Source organism: Carcharhinus amblyrhynchos, chromosome 12 (genome assembly GCF_965287045.1).
Source record: "Carcharhinus amblyrhynchos chromosome 12, sCarAmb.v2.hapA, whole genome shotgun sequence".
Classification (NCBI taxonomy): Eukaryota; Metazoa; Chordata; class Chondrichthyes; order Carcharhiniformes; family Carcharhinidae; genus Carcharhinus; species Carcharhinus amblyrhynchos.
In genome coordinates, this window is record NC_137335.1 from 66,946,754 (window position 1) to 66,965,785 (window position 19,032).

The window sequence follows — 19,032 nt, forward strand, 5'->3', positions numbered from 1 at the left end:
GTTCAAAACTGCCAACAGCTCTCAAGTTAAATTAATGCTTTCTTACCGCTTGTGAATTGTGGCCGCGTCTGTACTCTGGTCAGGGCACTCTGAACTGCCTGCTGGAAGTTTTTGCCAGGCGCCTGCTGCTGCGTGTACATTGTGTAAATAGAGCTCGCAGCCACTGTCTCTGGTTTTTTCAGGGGTTGCGGTGGAGGGTCTTTAGATGGTTGTGGTGTGAAAGGTCGAACAGTAGCTGCAGGAGGTGCCTCTGGAGAAGGATGAAGTTGCACATTTGAAGTACAATGTTGCGGTCCTCCAGATTGGGTTGGTTTCAGTTTATTGACTATGGTTCCTACAGTACCAGTTAATTTTTGTGGGCTGTATTCTGGCTTGCTCTCTCCTGCGGAAGCTAGACTGGACGGTCCAAAATAAGGTAAGGAAATCTGTTTGGGTTTGGAAGGGACAGGGGGTGGTACTTTAACCACATTCTTGTTACCAGTCTGAAAGGAGAAATTGAACATTTGTTTATCTGAAACAAGAAGCCAAAACATTTTGACAAATGAAGATCTGCATTATTTAATACTGCTATTGAAGTTTAAAATCTTATTTTTAAAAGTAAACCATTTTTCTCTTCAACAATTAGCCACAGCTGTGTGTCACAAAAATCATCTCCCTGGCTACTGATTCCATCCCTCACCTTAACTTACGAGTCACGTTGAACCTTGCCTCATATCCTCCCAGTGTAAAAACTATACAAGGTCATAAATCTCCATCTCTGCCCCATAGCTTAAATCCTCTACAGCTGGAACCCTTACATATGTTCGATCTTATTTCTGAAATCTCCACCAGCTCCATTTTCCATAGTTGAACATCTTGCAACTCTGACACTCACCCTCCTGACTTCACTTCACTATTGGCAGCAAATCCTTCAGCTGCCAGGGGCCTCTTCTCGGGCACCCTCTCCACATTAAGATCTCAAAACCCATCACTTTGACCAAGTTTTTAATCATCTCCTTTATCTCTCTTACTGTCTCATTGTCCCCTTCATGTATCCTTACCTTTGAAGCATCTTACATGAAGATGCAACACACAATGCAAGTTGTCGCTGCAGTCGTTTTCAAGCTAAGTGTCATGCATAAGCAATGTGAATAACAAGAGGTTACTTATAAAGTAACCAAAATAACTACCGTTAGCATGATGAAGAAAAAAAGTAATTTAGCAAACTATTAATATTTTAAGCTTCCACATAGTTATATTCATCACAACTGTTTAGTACGCCAGTAAAAATATTTTTGTCATTGTTCAGTCTGAATGTTTTTTTATAAATTCATTTCAAATGACAGGGTACAAAAAAAAGACTAATTTTGAACTTAAATATTTATGTTTTTCATTGCTAAAATCTCTTCAATGTTGCACTGAATAAGTTATTGTATACTTAAGGAATTCAATAATTACACCCAGCATTGCTTTGCTGCGGATAGGTTTTAGGCTTCAGGAAGGTTGCCACTTAATCTTAAACTTGTGGATTCCACCTAAACATAATTGCTAATTCTTATAAAAAAATTAATTTGCTTTGTGTAACACTCATTGGCTCATCAATAAATTTTCCCTTAGCTCCCCATCATAGAAGCAGTTCAGTACCAAAAGCCCAGGTTGTCTCAAGAGGGCTGCATTTTCCTGAGGGCATCGGGAATCTGGCATCAGAACAACGTGCAGGTCCCAGTGAAGCAACTTAACATGAGGCAGCTTCCTAATTGGATGCCTCCATGGTTGCCATCCAATTAAAGACATTGGATGGACCAAGAAAGCAGAAAGTTCGATACAAGTGCCCACAGAAATGTCTGGATGGCAGTCTTATGGGGAAAGTTAAATGTTTCTGAGAAAGAGGGAGATCTAAGAGGCACCTCAAAGTGGAAATGCTCTCACAGACCTATTCCTTCAGTGTCATCTTTACCTTGCTTTCAGATGGTCTTCTCCAACTCTTCTCTTCCCTCCTCCACTTCTTAACTCCATTCTAGAATACTATGTTCAACTTGCATAGCACACATGTTGGGCCTCAACTGGAGTATTACGTTTGTCTGGATGAATGCAATTCACTACATAATCCACTAGGACTCATATCCATGATAAATCCACCAACTTTTACGATGATCTCGACTACACTTTCTCCCGGCCCACTTTCTGGAAGGAATTTATTCCAATTCCCAGTTTTTTCTTTATTCCTGTTCTTGTATAATCCCCCCATTAGTGCTTTCTTTTTCTTCAACCAAGGATTGGACTCAGAATCACAAAATTGTTACAACACAAGAAGCCATTTAGCTAGTCTATCCCTGTACTCCATAGAAGCAATTTACCTAGTGACACTCTCCCACTTTCTTGCCATACCTCTGTATATTCCTTTTCAGATAACTGTCCAATTCCCTCTTGAATGTTTCAACTGAACCTGCATCCACCACACTCTTAAGCAATGCATTCCAAATCTTTAAACGACTCTGGGAAAAGATTTTCCTCACATCGCTATTGCTTCTTTTGCCAATTCCTGAAACCTAGCCATCTTGTTTCTTCTCCACAGATAGAATCTCCACAGTGCAGAAGTAGGCCATTCAGCTCATGAAGTTTGCATCGACTCTCTAACAGAGTAATGAAACCAGGCCCACCCATCGATTATGGAACATTTGAGGTTTCTTTCCAGCAGTATTTTATATTTTTAAATATGGCTAATCAATAATATTTAACATTGATTTGGAAAATCCAGATCAAACTTGATAAATATTTGAGGAAATCACACTGTATGGATAACAATATGGTTGATTATAATATTTAGAGTTTCTGAAGGTGTTCATAAGGTGCTGCATTACAAAATTAAAAGTCAGGCACATAGTATTTAAGGGAATGTAACTTCATAAGCAGAAGTTGATAGCACAGTGGCACAACAGTTAACACTGCTGCCTCACAGCTCCAGGATTCAACTCCCAGCTTGGGTCATTGTCTGCATGGAGCTTGTATGTTCTCCCCATGTCTGCATGGGTTTCCTCCAGGTGCTCCGGTTTCCTCCCACTGTCCAAAGATGTGGTTAGGTGCATTAGCCATGCTAAATTGCCACTTAGTGTCTCAGGATGCTTAGGTTAGAAGGATCAGTGGGTTAAATATGTGGGATTAAGGGGATAGGGCCTGGGTGGGATTGTTGTTGGTGGAGGTTGAATGGCCTCCTCCTGCATTAAATATATATCTTCTATATCTAGATGGATAGTGAGGGGATTGGAGAGCAGGAGTAAATTGATAGTTTTTGGATCGATGGAATGAGATTGAAGTTATCAAGAAATTTAAAAAAAGGAGTTTCTTTCAATGGAATAGAGAATATTAAAGGGACTCTAATGAGGTTTTCAAAATTCAAAAAGATTTAAGAGGGGTAATGTGAAAGCTTGGTTAATTGGTAACAAGGAGGCACATAGAAAATTGGCACCAGATGAGGGAGGTTAGTAGAATTGTTTGTAATTTTTTTTTAATCACAAGTGGCTGGAAGAGGGGACCATAAATTCTTTCAAGCTGAATTTGATAAATATTTAGTAGAATATCTTGGAGGGAAAAAACAGAAATATTAAATTCAATTCAAAAGCCAGTCTTTCTTGAACTTGCATTTATAAATCACTTTATCACATTGAAGGAAAGCCCTAAATTGCTTTATGACCAATGATTTACTTTTGAAGTGCAGTTACTGTTAACATATCAGCAAATATGCAATCAAACGTTCCATGAAAAGCAAAGAAATGACTACAGGGTCTGTTGTTGGTGGTGCTGGCTGACAAGAATGTTGATAAGGACAGCAGCTCATTGGTTTGCGAAATTGCACAAGTACCTTGCCAGACTGAGATGAAGGCAGATTGTGGGTATGTAATATTGGACTAGGATAAATTGGAAAACTGCAAGCTGGATCAGAGGGTTAGATAGGGTGGATAGTGAGCCTTTTTCCTCGGATGGTGATAGCTAACACGAGGGGACATGGCTTTAAATTAAGGGGTGGTAATTATAGGATGGATGTCAGAGGTAGGTTCTTTACTCAGAGGGTAGTAAGGGCGTGGAATGCCTTGCCTGCAGCAGTTGTGGACTTGCCAACTTTAAGGGCGTTCAAATGGTCAGTGGATAGGCATATGGATAACATTGGAATAGTTTAGGTTAGAGGGTCATTAGATTGGTCCCACTGCTCGGCGCAACATCGAGGGCCGAAGGGCCTGAACTGCGCTGTGATGTTTTATGTTCTATGACCGCAGTTGAGAAGAAATGAAAGCTTACCTAAAAGGCTTAAAATAAGTTCAGATCATAACTGAAGTAGAAAGGTTATACAAATTCAAACGTACTAAGCTAATTATAGAATCATAGGAATTTACAGCATGGAAACAGGCCCTTCAGCCCCACTTGTCCATGCCGCCCAGTTTTTATCATTAAGCTAGTCCCAAGTGCCCGTGGTTGACCCATATCCCTCGAAACCAATCTCACCCATATAATTGTTTAAATGCTTTTTAAAAGACAAAATTGTACCCACCTCTACTACTACCTCAGGTAGCTTGTTCCAGACACTCATCACCCTGTGTGCGAAAGAATTGTCCCTCTGAATCCTTTAGCATCTCTCCCCTCTCATCTTAAAGCTATGCCCTTTAGTGTTAAGTTCCCCTACCTTTGGGAAAAGATGTTGACTATCTAACTTATCTATGCCTCTCATTATTTTATAGACCTGTATAAGATTACCCCAAGTCTCCTACGCTTCAGGGAAAAAAAGCCCCAGTCTATCCAGCCTCTCCTTATAACTCAAACCATCAAGTCCCACTAGTATCCTAGTAAATCTTTTCTGCACTCTTTCTAGTTTAATATCCTTTCTATAATAGGGTGAACAGAACCGTACACAGTATTCCAAATGTGGTCTTAACAATGTTTTGTATAACTTCAACAAAATGTCCCAATTCCTGTATTCAATGTTGTAACTAATGAAGCCAAGCATGCCAATGTCTTCTTCATCACCCTGTTTACCTGTGACTCCACTTTCAAAGCGCTATGAACACAAACCCCTAGACCTCTTTGTTCAAGAACTCTCCCCAGTGCCCCATCATTAACAAAATAAGTTCTGCCTTGGCTCGATCTACCAAAATGCATCAGCTTGCATTTATCTAAATTAAACACCTTCTGCGAACTAACAGCCCAATGGTTCAATTGATCATGATCCCGTTGCAATCCTAGATAACCTTATTAGTATTTTTGTTGATCAATTTTTATATACAGGTAGGTTTTGGCTACCCTAACAGGATGCAATTATTATGGAATTTTATTTGGTCACTCTTCTAAATGCTTCAATAAAATTATACAACGTTATTACACATTATTGAGTAACGTCCATCTCTATACCTGAATTTCCCGCAGAAGGTCCTCACTGCTCTGATTTTTCCTTAGTGTTCCAGTAGATGGAATTCCTGCAGGTGGATCCATGGACTCAAACATGGAAAAGCAACGTACTCTCTTATCATTCTTGTCTCTCATCACAACATCACATTCACCAACTGTTAAAACAATTAAAAATTTTCTTCAACTACTTGCTTCAGTTGAGTTTCAACATTAAATGAAAACTGAAGCCAGTTGATACAATAAGTGCCAGTTGCAAAAACGAGACTTTTTATCTCTATTACACTTTGTAAACGTATACTTTGTATTGTTAAAACAAGTTTGTTCAAACAGGTTTTGAATAATTGCATGGATAAGCTATTCCCAAGCAACCCTGACTTATACTAGATCTGGTTATTTGATCTAGGTAATGGATTTAATTGATAGCTGAGAGTAGACACCTTTAAGTAAGGGGCAGGATCGTTGGTTAGCTGCAAGTCTCTTTTGATAGACCACTTTTAAATACATTTCTGGTTTAAGTCCATGCATTAAGAGATTATAAGTGGTTTCTTTATTATTTTAGCATCAAGAGTAGATATTTTATACCATTTACTGTTTATTTAACTGTTTTTACAAATTAAACTACTTTGATTTGATTTATTATTGTTACATGTATTAACATACAGTGAAAAGTATGTTTCTTGCACACTATACAGACAAAACATACCATTTATAGAAAAAGAAATTAGAGAGTGCAGAATATAGTATTACAGTCATAGCTAGGGTATAGATGCAAGGTAGGTCCATTCAAAAATCTGACAGCAGCAGAGAAGGAGCTGCTCGAGTTGGTTGGTACATGATCTCAGACTTTCGTATCTTTTTCCCGAAAGAAGAAGGTGGAAGAGAGAATGTTCAGGGTGCATGGGGTCCTTAATTATGCTGGCTGCTTTGCCAAGGCAGCAGGAAGAGTAGACAGAGTCAATGGATAGGAGGCTGGTTTGCGTGATGGATTGGGCTACATTCAACTTGTTGATTCATAGCCTGACACTTGGTCAGTAGTGCAAATGCGGTTTTCATTTGATCACAGAACTGTTTCACATGTTGACAAGCAGCTCAATAACTGATGTATACAGAAAGTGTTCTGCTTTGATTGCTGGGTCTCACTACTGCTTAATTAGAGTGGACAAAGGTGTACTCTGGGCTATAAGGAATACTTGCTCCATTTACTGGAATGGTCCAGTGGAGGTGGATCCTATAAAATATCCAGAATAAATGCTAAAAACTTGACACTGGCCTGCAGTTTGCCTGCTACCAGGATCAAATTAGGACAGGAATAGTCCATGCTTCTTCACCTTTTTTTGCAGGACTTTCCTTTTCTAGTTCCCAGAGCTTTTAAAAGTAGTCAATAAAAGTACTAAATCACATCTAGTACACCTGTGCCCTAATGTCATGTCATATGAACATAAGAAATAGGAGCACGAGAAGGCCATCTGGCCCTTCGAGCCTACCCCGCCATTCAATAAGATCATGGCTGATCTGAAGTGGATCAGTTCAACTTCCCGCTCTCTCCCAATACCCTTAATTCCCTTGTCAATCAAAAACCTATCTAGCCGTGACTTAAATATATTTAGCGAGGTAGCCTCCACCACTTCAACAGGCAGAGAATTCCAGAGATTCACCACCCTTTGAGTGAAGAAGTTCGTCCTCAACTCCAATCTAAACTGCGCCCCCCTTATCTTGAGGTTGTGCCCTCTAGTCCTGTTGTCCTTTCCAAGCGGGAAGAATCTCTCTACCTCTGCCCGATCCATCCCTTTCATTATCTTATACGTCTCTATAAGATCCCCCCTCATCCTTCTAAACTCCAACGAGTACAGACCCAGTCTACTTAGTCTCTCTTCATAGTCCAAACCCCTCATCTCCAGTATCAGCCTAATGAACCTCCTCTGCACTCCCTCCAAGGCCAAAATATCCTTGCGCAAGTGCAGCGACCAAAACTGCACACAGTACTCCAGCTGCGGCCTCACCAGTGCCCTGTATAGTTGCAGCAAGACCTCCCTGCTTTTATATTCTATCCCCCTCGCTATAAAGGCCAGCATCCCATTCGCCTTCTTGATCACCTGCAGACTGGGTTTTTGCGACTCATGCACAAGGACCCCCAGGTCCCTCTGCACCGTAGCATGCTGCAGCTTTTCGCCCTTTAAATAGTAATCCCTCCTACTATTACTTCTGCCAAAGTGGACAACCTCACACTTGCTAACATTATACTCCATCTGCCAGGTCCTCGCCCACTCGCTCAGCCTACCCAGATCCCTCTGCAGACTTTCCACACCCTCTGTGCAATTTGCTTTTCCACCCATCGTCGTGTCATCAGCAAATTTCGTCACCCTACACTCAGCCCCCTCCTCCAGATCATCTATATAAATGGTAAATAGCTGAGGCCCCAGCACCGATCCCTGCAGCACTCCACTAGTCACCAACCGCCAATCAGAATAGCACCCATTGATACCAACTCTCTGCCTCCTATTAGACAACCAATCCTCTATCCACGCTAACACCTTACCCCCAACTCCATGCATCCTAACCTTCTGAAGCAACCTTTTGTGAGGCACCTTATCAAACACCTTTTGAAAATTGAGAAACACCACATCCACCGGTTCCCCTGTGCCTACCGCACTAGTCACATCCTCATAGAAATCCAATAAATTCGTCAAACACGACTTCCCCTTAACGAATCCGTGCTGCGTCTGCTTTATCAAACCATTCCTTTCCAGGTGCCTCGCTATTTCTTCTTTGATGACAGATTCAAGCATTTTTCCAACTGCAGACGTTAAACTAACCGGCCTATAATTCCCTGCCTTTTGTCTGCTACCTTTTTTAAACAGCAGCGTAACATTAGCCGTTTTCCAATCTTCCAGCACTGCCCCGGAATCTAGCGAAGTTTGGTAAATAATCACTAAGGCATCCACTATCGCCTCTGCCATTTCCTTCAGAACCCTGGGATACATTCCATTCGGTCCTGGGGGCTTGTCCACCATCAGTCCTGTTAGTCTATCAAGCACTACCTCTCTAGTGACAGTAATCGCATTCAGGCCCTTAACTCCTACCAACCTTCTATCTTTAATATCCGGCAAACTATTCGTGTCCTCCTCCGTGAAGACCGAGGCAAAAAAACTTATTTAAGGCCTCAGCCATTTCCTCATCTCCCACCACTAAATCCCTCCTCTCATCCTCTAAGGGTCCAACATTCACTCTAGCCAGTCTCCTCCTCTTTATATATTTGTAAAAACTCTTACTGTCCTTTTTTATATTTAGTGCTAGTTTAGCTTCATAGTCTATCCTACCTTTCTTTATCAACTTCTTAGTCATTCTTTGTTGATTTTTAAACCTTTCCCAATCTTCTAATCGCCCACTACTTTTAGCCACTCTGAACGCATCAGCTTTTAATTTAATACACTCCTTTATTTCCTTTGATAACCACGGCTGGTCATCCCTTCTCCTACATTCCTTCTTTACCATAGGAATATATTTCTGCTGAGCACCGAATAAGATCTCCTTAAAAATCCTCCACTGTTCCTCAGCCGTCCTACCAACCAATCTGCGCCCCCAATCCACATTTGCCAATTCCTCTCTCATCCTATCGTACGCCCCTCTGTTCAAACAGAGGACACATGTTCGGGACCCTACTTTCTCATCCTCCATCTGCATCAAAAACTCAACCATACTATGATCGCTCGTCCCAAGAGGATCTCTCACAATAAGATCCCTAATTCTTCCTGCCTCGTTACACAACACCAGATCTAAGATAGCTCGTTCCCTCGTTGGTTCCATCACACACTGTTCAAGGAAACTATCTAGACAGCATTCCAAGAACTCTTCCTCAAGCCCACTGCGTCCGACTTCGGTCAACCAATCAATATGCAGATTAAAATCCCCCATAATTATCACCACTCCATGTCTGCGCGCATTATTTATTTGCTTGTTTATAGCCCGCCCCACCTCTAAGTTATTTGGGGGCCTATAGACCACACCCACCAGCGTCTTCCTCCCCTTACTGTTCCTCATCTCCGCCCAAAACAATTCCACGTTTTGCTCTTTGGAGCCTATATCTTCCCTTCCTACCGCCCTGGTATTATCCTTAACCAGCAGAGCTACCCCACTCCCTTTTTCCTCCCGTCAATCCTTCCTAAACACTTGATACCCCTGGACATTCAGCTCCCAGTCCCTGTCACCCTGCAACCATGATTCCGTAATGGCCACCAGATCATATCCGTTTGTGCTGATCTGCACCACCAGCTCATTCACTTTGTTCCGAATGCTTCATGCATTCAGGTAAAGTGTCTTTATACCAGCCTTTATCTGGACCTTATTTGAAAGAACGCCACCAACCTTTCTCATGCCCCCACTCCCTTTATCATGTCGTGAGGCATATTTCTTGTTCTACTACATCCTAGATTTCTACTACATCCTAGATTTTAAACGACTCCAAACAGGAATACACGTCTTTCTGAACTCAAGACCGCTATGGATAGAACCAAGTCAAAACAATACACAGGACCCGTGCATGTGAAGATGCGATAGATTTCTGATTGGGAAGCTGGTCTACATTAAGGAGACCAGCTTCAATTAACCATGCAATCATTGGAAAGCCGTGCGTTTGGGACGCTTTCCAATAAGCGAGACAAAACAATTATTTTGGAGTGGGAGTGGAGGAAGGGAATATCTGTTTTGGGTACATAGGAAATTGACCATTGTGTTGATATATTTCAACATAATTCACCCAAACCTACTTAAAATATAATTCAACTTTGATGATGTGGTATGTAACAAAATGGCTATGTCCCAACCTCTGGCAATTTGAGTGCAAGGATCATATTTTGTTAAAATATTTATAAGAGCCTAAGATCAAATGGCAAAATTCTGACATACTCCCTATTGAGGAGCACTGTTTGAGGGAATAAAAGGTCCCTTTGTGTGTAATTCCAATGAAATGAGAAACCTGGAGGTAATAAAAATAGAAGATGCTGAAAAAGACCCAGGTCTGGCTGCATCCGGGGATAGAGAAACAAAGGGTGTGTTCCCCCGACAACCCCATCCTGGTCCCACCACTGTCAATGGAATTCTGCGGTGTTTGCGCCCTCTGCCACTGGGGAATCTATGGCAGGGAACCACCGCTGGCAGAAACGGCCAAAAAAATCCCACTCAATGTTAATATTTCCAGTAAATGATGTTTCATCAGAATTGAAGATGGTTTATGGACCTGAAATATAAATTCTCTTTTGCCCTCCACAGGTGCTGCCAGACTTGCTGAGTATCTCCAGCATTTGCAGCATTTTGCTTTTCTAGCATTGAGATCATTTTGTCACTTAAATTCAAATAACATCCAGATTGGAATAAAGTAGCTGAAGATATCAGGTAACATCTGGAAACATTTTTTTTTACAAATGGGTTTCCTTTGGGTGTTCCAGTTTCCCCTCAGTCTAAAGGTGCGTGGGTTAAGTTGATGGAGCAATTTACCATGGCCAACAGTGTCAGGGGGAATAGCAGGGTAAACACAAAGGGTTAAGGGAATAGGGCTTAGGTGGGATTATGGTTGGTGCAGACTTGATAGGCCAAATGGCCTCCTTCTGCACTGTAGGGATTCTACAATGAAGGTAATTTCTATGCCAATAGTTGGAAAATGAGAACACTTCACATCAAATAAGTCTCCATTGAAATATCAACACATTCTTGAACTAATTCTTAAGGAGGCATGAAATAAGTACATGATTTATTAAAATTAAACAATTTGACATGGCTCAAACTGGAAGAAAATTACTGTGAACGCTGGAAATCTGAAATAAGAACATAAAATGCTAGTTCTCAGCAGACTTTGCAGCAATGAAATTAGCATTGAGTCAAATATGTTCTTCAGAACTGAAGGTAGATATGTGACGGATTTTATGCCGCTGAAAGGGGGAAAGGGGGAAGATGAACAAAAGAGAAAGCCTGGGATAGGGTAGGAGCGGGAGAGATTAAATGTCAAAGATGTCATGGAACAAAAGACAAAGCGTGTAGTAACGATTGTTGTAAAGAAACAAAGCATTTGTGCAGAATGAGCATAAGTGGCAGAATAATGCACAATTCTGTCTGAAAGTAAAACAATGAAAAATTGGATCAAGAGTGGCACATGGCAAAAATACAGAATCAAAACGGGGGAGAGTTCATAATCTGAAATTGTTGAGTCCAACAAAGCTGTAAAGTCCATAATTGGATATAAAGAGTCCAACATATGAAATGGAAAAAAGTAAAAGCAAATCAGCTCTAAAGAAGAGTTATACAAACTCCAAATATTGATTCAGTTTCTCTCTCCACAGATATTGCCAAACCTACTCAGTTTTTCCAGCATTTTCTGTTCCTATTTCAAGTAAATCAATGCTCCATGTGGGAGGAATGTTTGGGGCCTTGAACAGAGAGGATAGAGGAGGCAGGGCAGGTGTTACACCTCCTGCGATTGCATGAAAAGGTACATGAGAAAGATGAGTACTACAGTGATTCAGGATTGAACCAGGAAAGGAAATAGTCCATTCAAAATACTAGCGGGGAGGGGACATTGGACGGAGATGGTGATGGAAATAGCCACGGATGATACTTTGAACATGGAGGCCGATGAGGTGGAAAGTGAGGACAAGGGGGACTCTAATGCAGTTCCCAGGAAGGGAAAAGGGATGAAAGCAGTAATGTGGGAAATGGGTTGCACATGGTCGGGGGCTGTTAACCACTGTGGGAGGGAAACCTCGGTTGAGGACAAATAAAACACATCAGAAGATTTTCATACCAGAGCAGATGTGATGGAGAGGAAAGAACTGGAACATTGGAATGGAGTCTTTACAGGAGCCCGGATGTGAGGAACTGGGACAGCTATGGGAGTCAGAGGGCTCACAATGAATATTAGTGGACATCCCAATCTATCCCAGAACTGGAGACTGAGAAATCAAGAAAGGGAAGGTGGTGTTGGAGGTGCACCATATGAAAGTGAGATTAGGGTGGAAACAGGAAGAAAAATTGATAATGTTCTCCAATTCTGGACAAGAGCAGGAAAGGGCACTGATACACATCAGCAGAAAAGAGTTGGGAAGGAGGCCTGATCAGGACCGGAACAACAATGTCCCAAATTTGCATCAAAAAGGCAGGTGAAACTAGGACCAACATTGATACCCAGAGCAACACCTTTCATTTGGAGGCCTTTTTTGTTCCAAGGAAAATATACCCAACCTATCTAATCTATCCTCATAATTACAGGATTTGGAAGTGGGTCCAAAAGTGAAGTTTTTTGAACAAAGGATAAATAAGGGCAACTTGTGGAATAATGTTTTCAACATTTTCAATTCTCATCACTGTGTTTAAAAGTTTACATTAGAATCTTCTCCGTTTCCCTCAGTTTGGATTTTTGTTAACCAAACATATTATGGGATATGAAGTTGGGTCAACAATGACCTTACGGAATGACTAACAACCCAAGCTGCTATATGACCCACTCTTGTTCATATGCACCATTTAGAAATGGAAGGTGCAGAACATGAAGAAAATTATAATTCATGCCTTCACATTTCTTCGATCCCACCCTCAAATTTATTTCCAAAGTAATGATTACAAGTCCCAGCAAATTCCCTGTCTCAGCTAAATGATTAGGTGCAAGATTCCACGTCGAATTTGGAGATAGGAGATAAACAAAACAACAATCACCCAAGTTATTAGATCACACATTTAAGAGCAGTTGTTTGAGAAGAGGCATTAGGAAAGGGCAGAAGGGGTTGCTTACTTTTTTTTCAGCTAAAGCTTGAGTCATAGATTTTTAAAAATTAATAAATGTTCTGTCAAAATGATTTGAATGCCATCATAACTTCTCTAAATCTTGTTTGGAAACAAAAGTGAATGGACGAACGCTTGAAAGAAATTTCATCTTGTGCAAGTTTGTTTCATCTGCTCCACAGTAATGAATGCAGAACAAACACACAATGCTGATACGTTCCATCATTGGTGCATCTCAACAGTTCAAATAGCAAAAATGAATAAACACTGACGTTACCTTGACCTGTATTGGATACTATTGCTCCCCTGGCTAGGTTTGAGGTACCGATACTCAAGGAAGCTGTTGCTGCAGGCTGACGAACAGGAACACCAATACTCAATTCATTCCTTTCGGGAACAGCCTGAGGTGGCGTCTGCAATTGCGCCTGCGTCCCAATGCCAGCTAAGAATAAAAAAAATGTAACTGCTATAAATGTTTTGAGAACAGAGGTTGTCACTGTTGCTGAAAACTTGCTTCACTGGAATTTTGGGTGGCTGTAACCTTTAAAAGGACAATAATACCTTCTGTTAGCTGTCCCGGGCCTACTTAATTTGCAATTCACAGCTACTCACATAAGCACACACTTGAAGACTTTGTGGAAACGCCCCATTATGCAAATGTCCCAATAACAAAGTACACAGTCGTTGTTAACATTTTATAAATTTTACACAACAGTCTAGGGGCAATTCATCTCCCTTCGCAGCTGCAGGGTGGTGGCTGATAGGCAGAGATCCGAGAGGAGCATAATCACTGGGTGAATATCCGAAATCAAAAAAAAATTTTTACTTATAGACATTCAATTCAAAGGGAAGAATACGATCATCTTGCTTCAGCACTCAAAGGCTTGGTTACTTGAACAAAAAACAAACATCTTACAAATCAGCTTGAAGACCAGAAAGAAGGACATATTAAATAATATGAAAAGTTTAAACTTCCAAAGAAAGCAAATCTTACTTTTTTTTACATTGCTGCACTGTTGAATCAAAAAGGAACGAATGAGATTAATGACCTTTAGTACATGCAAGCACACAATAATCTTTTTATATTCATCGTCGACCCACCCCTCCTCCATGCATTCTAAACAATTACCCGCTATTGTGACGAGGAGATTAATGACTATTGGGAGCTTTTTAGCATTCTGTTCAAATGGACATTAGCAAGACCTAAATAGGCAATGCTGACTATCCAGTGACCTGAAATTTGTACCACCCCTTTCAAAGCTGCATGTCACTTGCAGCCAAGAACATTTGCAATTAACAACACAACATTTAAAAGATTCATTGGCCAAGTGAAGGCACACTTATATTCATTCCATTGGTAGGACTGCAGTCACACTTTACTAAATTGCAGATCTTCAAAAAATTCTCACAGTGAAGAGATCCAATGATTTGCTATTTTTTTAAAAAGGGAAAAAGATGGTGATTGGAAAAGAGTGCTTTTGCTTCAAATTTTTAGTAACAAATAGAAGCAAAACTATCCCTAGCACATACGACAGGAGATTAATTAAGCCTATGTATAGAGAGAAGTGATAGTGTTAATTAATTTGGGATTTAGCACATTAAGAGAGATAGAAATATTTAATTGAATACTCCAGCGTTACATTTTTTTGAAAATATTTTGGCATGGTGGCATAGCGATTAGTACTGCTGCCTCTTGGCATCAGTGACCCGGATTCAATTCTTGCTTTGGGTCATTGTTTGTGTAGAGTTGGCATTTTCTCCCCGTGTCTGCGTGGGTTTCCTTCAGGTGCCCTGGTTTCCTCCCACCATCCAAAGATGTGCGGGTTAGGTTGATTGGACAAGCTTATTTATCCATAGTGTCAAGGGTTTAGCAGGGCAAATGTGAGGGGTTACAGGAATGGAGCCTGGGTGAGATTGTGGCCGTGTGCACTCAATGGGCAGAATGGCTACCTTCTGCACTGTAGGGATTCTGTGATTCTATTGTTTTTCTATGGTAGGTTATTTGCACAAAGGTAGTTAACTAACTATCCATGGTCACAATGCTGATTGGGATATTCAAGCCTCTGAGTTTCAGTTAATAACACACATTCACTTTATATAAGCAAAATAAACTTAAGTGAACGATGCAGGTCAACAAACTGACTAAGCGTGCCAACATGTTACTGCCACTAAAATACCGATTTGTACTTGCAATTTTTGTAAATTTATGTACCTAGCCACATTAAGGTAGAGGCTCAGTTAAAAAAAGCAAAGTGGGGGAAAGAAAATGGAGGAAAAGCATTCTCTGTCATGCTAACACACAGTAATTAAACTAAAAGCACCACTGGCAGATGCCACTAATTCCTTATTGCCATCCTTTTTAGTAATGAAACAGCATCGAAACAGGCACATGAAGCAGAATGCCCAATGAAATACAATTCCATACTATGCATCATGATACACCATTGATAGCCTACCCTGACATTTCCTAGCAATGACAAAGTGATCAGAAAGTCATATATTAAATATCCCTGTGTACAAAATGCCCAAAAAGATAGGAACTGAAGGAAAGCAGGAAGAACGGTGGTATTGTTTAAAGGGGAACATTACAGTGCTGGAGAAAGAGGATGTCCCAGAGGGTACAAGAAGTGGATCAATTTTGGGATGATGATTGGCGAGGGCGAGGACCACCCGAGTGAGGTTTGTAAGTCCCACCTCCTTCCAATTCATGCTCCTTTGGCTGCAGGGTAGCCAGAATTAATGGCAACGGGTTTTCCAACGGTTGTTTGGATGGTGGACCAGGAAACTGTCACCCAAAAAAATCCTGGCCAAGGAACCTTGGACCATATAACTGCCAGTCATTGGATAAACTTGCTGAACCATTTAGGGAACTTTTCCATTAGGAATTTTAAGGAAGAACATGTTCTAATTTAGTAGGGAGTAAAAACAACCTATATGCTCTAATCCGATAATTCCTAGTTTTATGAGAGAGGGGGAAATGGAAATAGTCTTTAAATATACAAAATGTACAATGCGGTATATAGGAAGAAGCTTTGACTAACTTTGTCAAACATAAAAGCGTTAAATCCTTTTTCAAGAAGCTTTTGTTTGCAGTATTTCATAATCATCTAAATCAAAAGGTAACAAAACATAAGAAATACCTTAAATTCTTCATATACATCAATGAGATTCCTTTGTAAAAAGGAAACCCCAAAACTGTAACTGGTTAGAAAAATGGGTAACATAATCACCAATGGTATGTAGCTGAAGTGTAGGACAGTCTTTGAAGCTTGAAGAAAAGCTTTTTTTTAATAAAGAGAGCGAATCAAACTATGCCATATCTTTCTGGGAGTAAGAAATAGAGGGAAAAAAATGCTTACTGGTGACCTGACCTATTTCATGAGCACAAAGAGGAAAGGCATTGAATACACAGATTTAATTGGATCAGCTAACCTAATATAAAGCTACAATTTACAAATTCTTAACCATCTGTATAATACTAAACCCTCAATTTCTTTCCTTGTCCTAACACCACATCAAAAGCAACAGATCCATTTGCTTACCGCCAGGAGTTTTGACAGGGGAAACACCAGATTTCATAGCAGTCTGAGTGTTCACTGTGTGCATTTGTACATTCGGTAGAGTAGATGATCCATTAGGAAAGGCTGGCTTTACCAAGAGTTCAAGTTTCTGTGGGACACGAGGTAAGGTGGATGACTGGATATATGGTCCGACTGCAGCCACACGGCTAGGTGCAGATGATACCACTTGTTGGGGAATATTCTTGTCAGATGAAACCTACATATAAAATTCAGTTAATCAACATGCTTTTATTCTAAAGTAACTAAGTATTTAAGCTTAGCCCACTATATATCCTACCTAACCAAACCATTAGCCCTTTGTGATGTTTTAGTCAACCAATAAACTTCAGTTTCCTTAAATTGTAAAACTATGTTTTCTTTCAATCAGTGAAATTAAAATTCTTGTTTCAGCTTGAAACTAAGCAAGTTTGCAGACCGAAGGTTTTGCATGTCCATTATAGATAGAAAATGTAACATGATCAGATGCTATATAATGGTTGAAACAATCCCTTCACTGGGTAGGCAAATTAAAATGCCTTTTAAGAGCTAAAACTACCCTCACAGTGAGGACCATGTGAGTCACAAAAAATGGATTCAAGGGCAAATACAATTATCCAAAACGGAGTTAAACTCTTCACAACTTTAGTTACTTTGTCAACCTTACTGTTAAATTTTATCATATATTCTCTGAATCAATTTCTTCATATTATCTACAACACTTGCCAATCAGGCATTAGTAAAACAAATCATGTTTAGATTTGTGATATCAGCGTGATGAATAAATGTGCATCCACTTCTGTAAAATTTTGGAACCATTTTAAAATCATAAGAATGGCATAAAATTATACCTAAAATTAGAAGAGTTTAGATGCTTTTATAACACTGTATGGCTGCTTCCCCAGTAGTTCAACAGGCTTAACCATATAGAGCAATGAAGTTCCAGTTTCAATCACTGGTTGGCACTAAGCTAGCCTGTCTCAGCCAGAGAAGCATTAGGGTCGCTAAACTGGCGACGCTGACTCAAGTTGGTTGAGAACGTTTGTCCGGTTACTTTAGCAGAATTAATCAGGTCATTGATAAATTAGACCTTGATGACAGTCTTTCAATTATACTCTATAGCTTCTAATCAAGTACACAAAGTCCTGGTTTATTCTGATTCATTTCATTTGCTTTGTGAACTTCAAATTTTTCAACCACTACGCTAACGCCAGACATGAGGTAAAAAATGTTAGAGTAAAAAACTGTAATATTAATCAACATTGGAGTCTTGCTCTCGCAGGAGCAAGCACTTCCAGGTCAGAAATAGCAAAATAGAATTTCCCAAATCTACCACAATAGGTACTTATTGTACCCATTGCGTTTCTCATCTCAGCCATCCACGTCTACATACGATTGACAACTTCAACAACAATAGCTGTAAAGGATGACAACTGAGAAAATTCAGGTAAAAAGTATAAAAGGTTTTTTCTTTTGTTCAAGTAGTACAAGATGAGTACAAAATGCTGTATCCGCTGACAATACTTTGCCTTATAGATTATTCTTTATTCCAGCATAAAAGGCAAAGTATTTTTAACTAACATTGTTGTTGCTCAAGTGAAGTTAGTAACAATTACACAGTGCTCAAAACAAACTGTGACTGATGCATTATTTTGGAATTATATGTAATTCCAAGAAAGCTGCGTGAAAGGGGAATAGCCTTTTCCTTTTTTTCCTGAATTTTTCTACTTCTTTCACTCACCAATACCCATGTGTAAAATAAAAGCTCTGTTGGACAATGGAGTGGGAGAAAAAGTCTGGAAACAATAGCATTAGCATTGTTGGCAGAGGTATCACAGCTTGTGCTTAAATAAAACTCCAAGGACACAGCTCGTCTGGTTATAAGAAGCTGTCCACCAAACAGGAAAACACAGAATAGGTGAATAATTATTGAAATGAACTGGTAACTATCTAGCACAAAGAAAACAGAATACTGAGGTACACTAAAGCAGCAGGAAGTGACTAATGTGAAACTGCAAGCAGCAGTGCTAGGAATTACGTCATTCATGTTCTGTATCAATGGGAATAGAGTTAAGATTGTGAATGCATGCTGATGACACCAAGATAAATAGGGATTGTAGATAATCAGTAGCAGATTGCTCAATAACAGGTCAAAGACTTCTGATTATTGGATTATAGCAGAATAAGCCATGACTGTCAAATAAATGGTGTTAACCCAATGGATCCACTGTGATTATTTGAATAAAGGCAGGGAAATTGCTTAGTCTGGTTGGTTCAGTGCAAGTAAGAATCTTATGGAGGGGTATGCATGATCCTTGTCGGTACTGACTGACCAGTT

General features: G+C 40.1%; 1 protein-coding gene across 1 annotated transcript in view; it reads right to left on the reverse strand.

Annotated features, from left to right (window-relative positions):
* The window catches only part of LOC145351063 (apoptosis-stimulating of p53 protein 2-like), a 78,572-nt gene that overhangs the window by 14,320 nt on the left and 45,220 nt on the right, over positions 1-19,032 (reverse strand). The window contains exons 9-12 of the mRNA XM_080200661.1: positions 16,680-16,914; positions 13,415-13,579; positions 5,377-5,528; positions 47-482 (exon numbers count right to left, since the gene is read on the reverse strand). Coding sequence (XP_080056787.1) covers positions 47-482; positions 5,377-5,528; positions 13,415-13,579; positions 16,680-16,914 — 988 coding nt within the window. The remainder of the gene's footprint in view (positions 1-46; positions 483-5,376; positions 5,529-13,414; positions 13,580-16,679; positions 16,915-19,032) is intronic.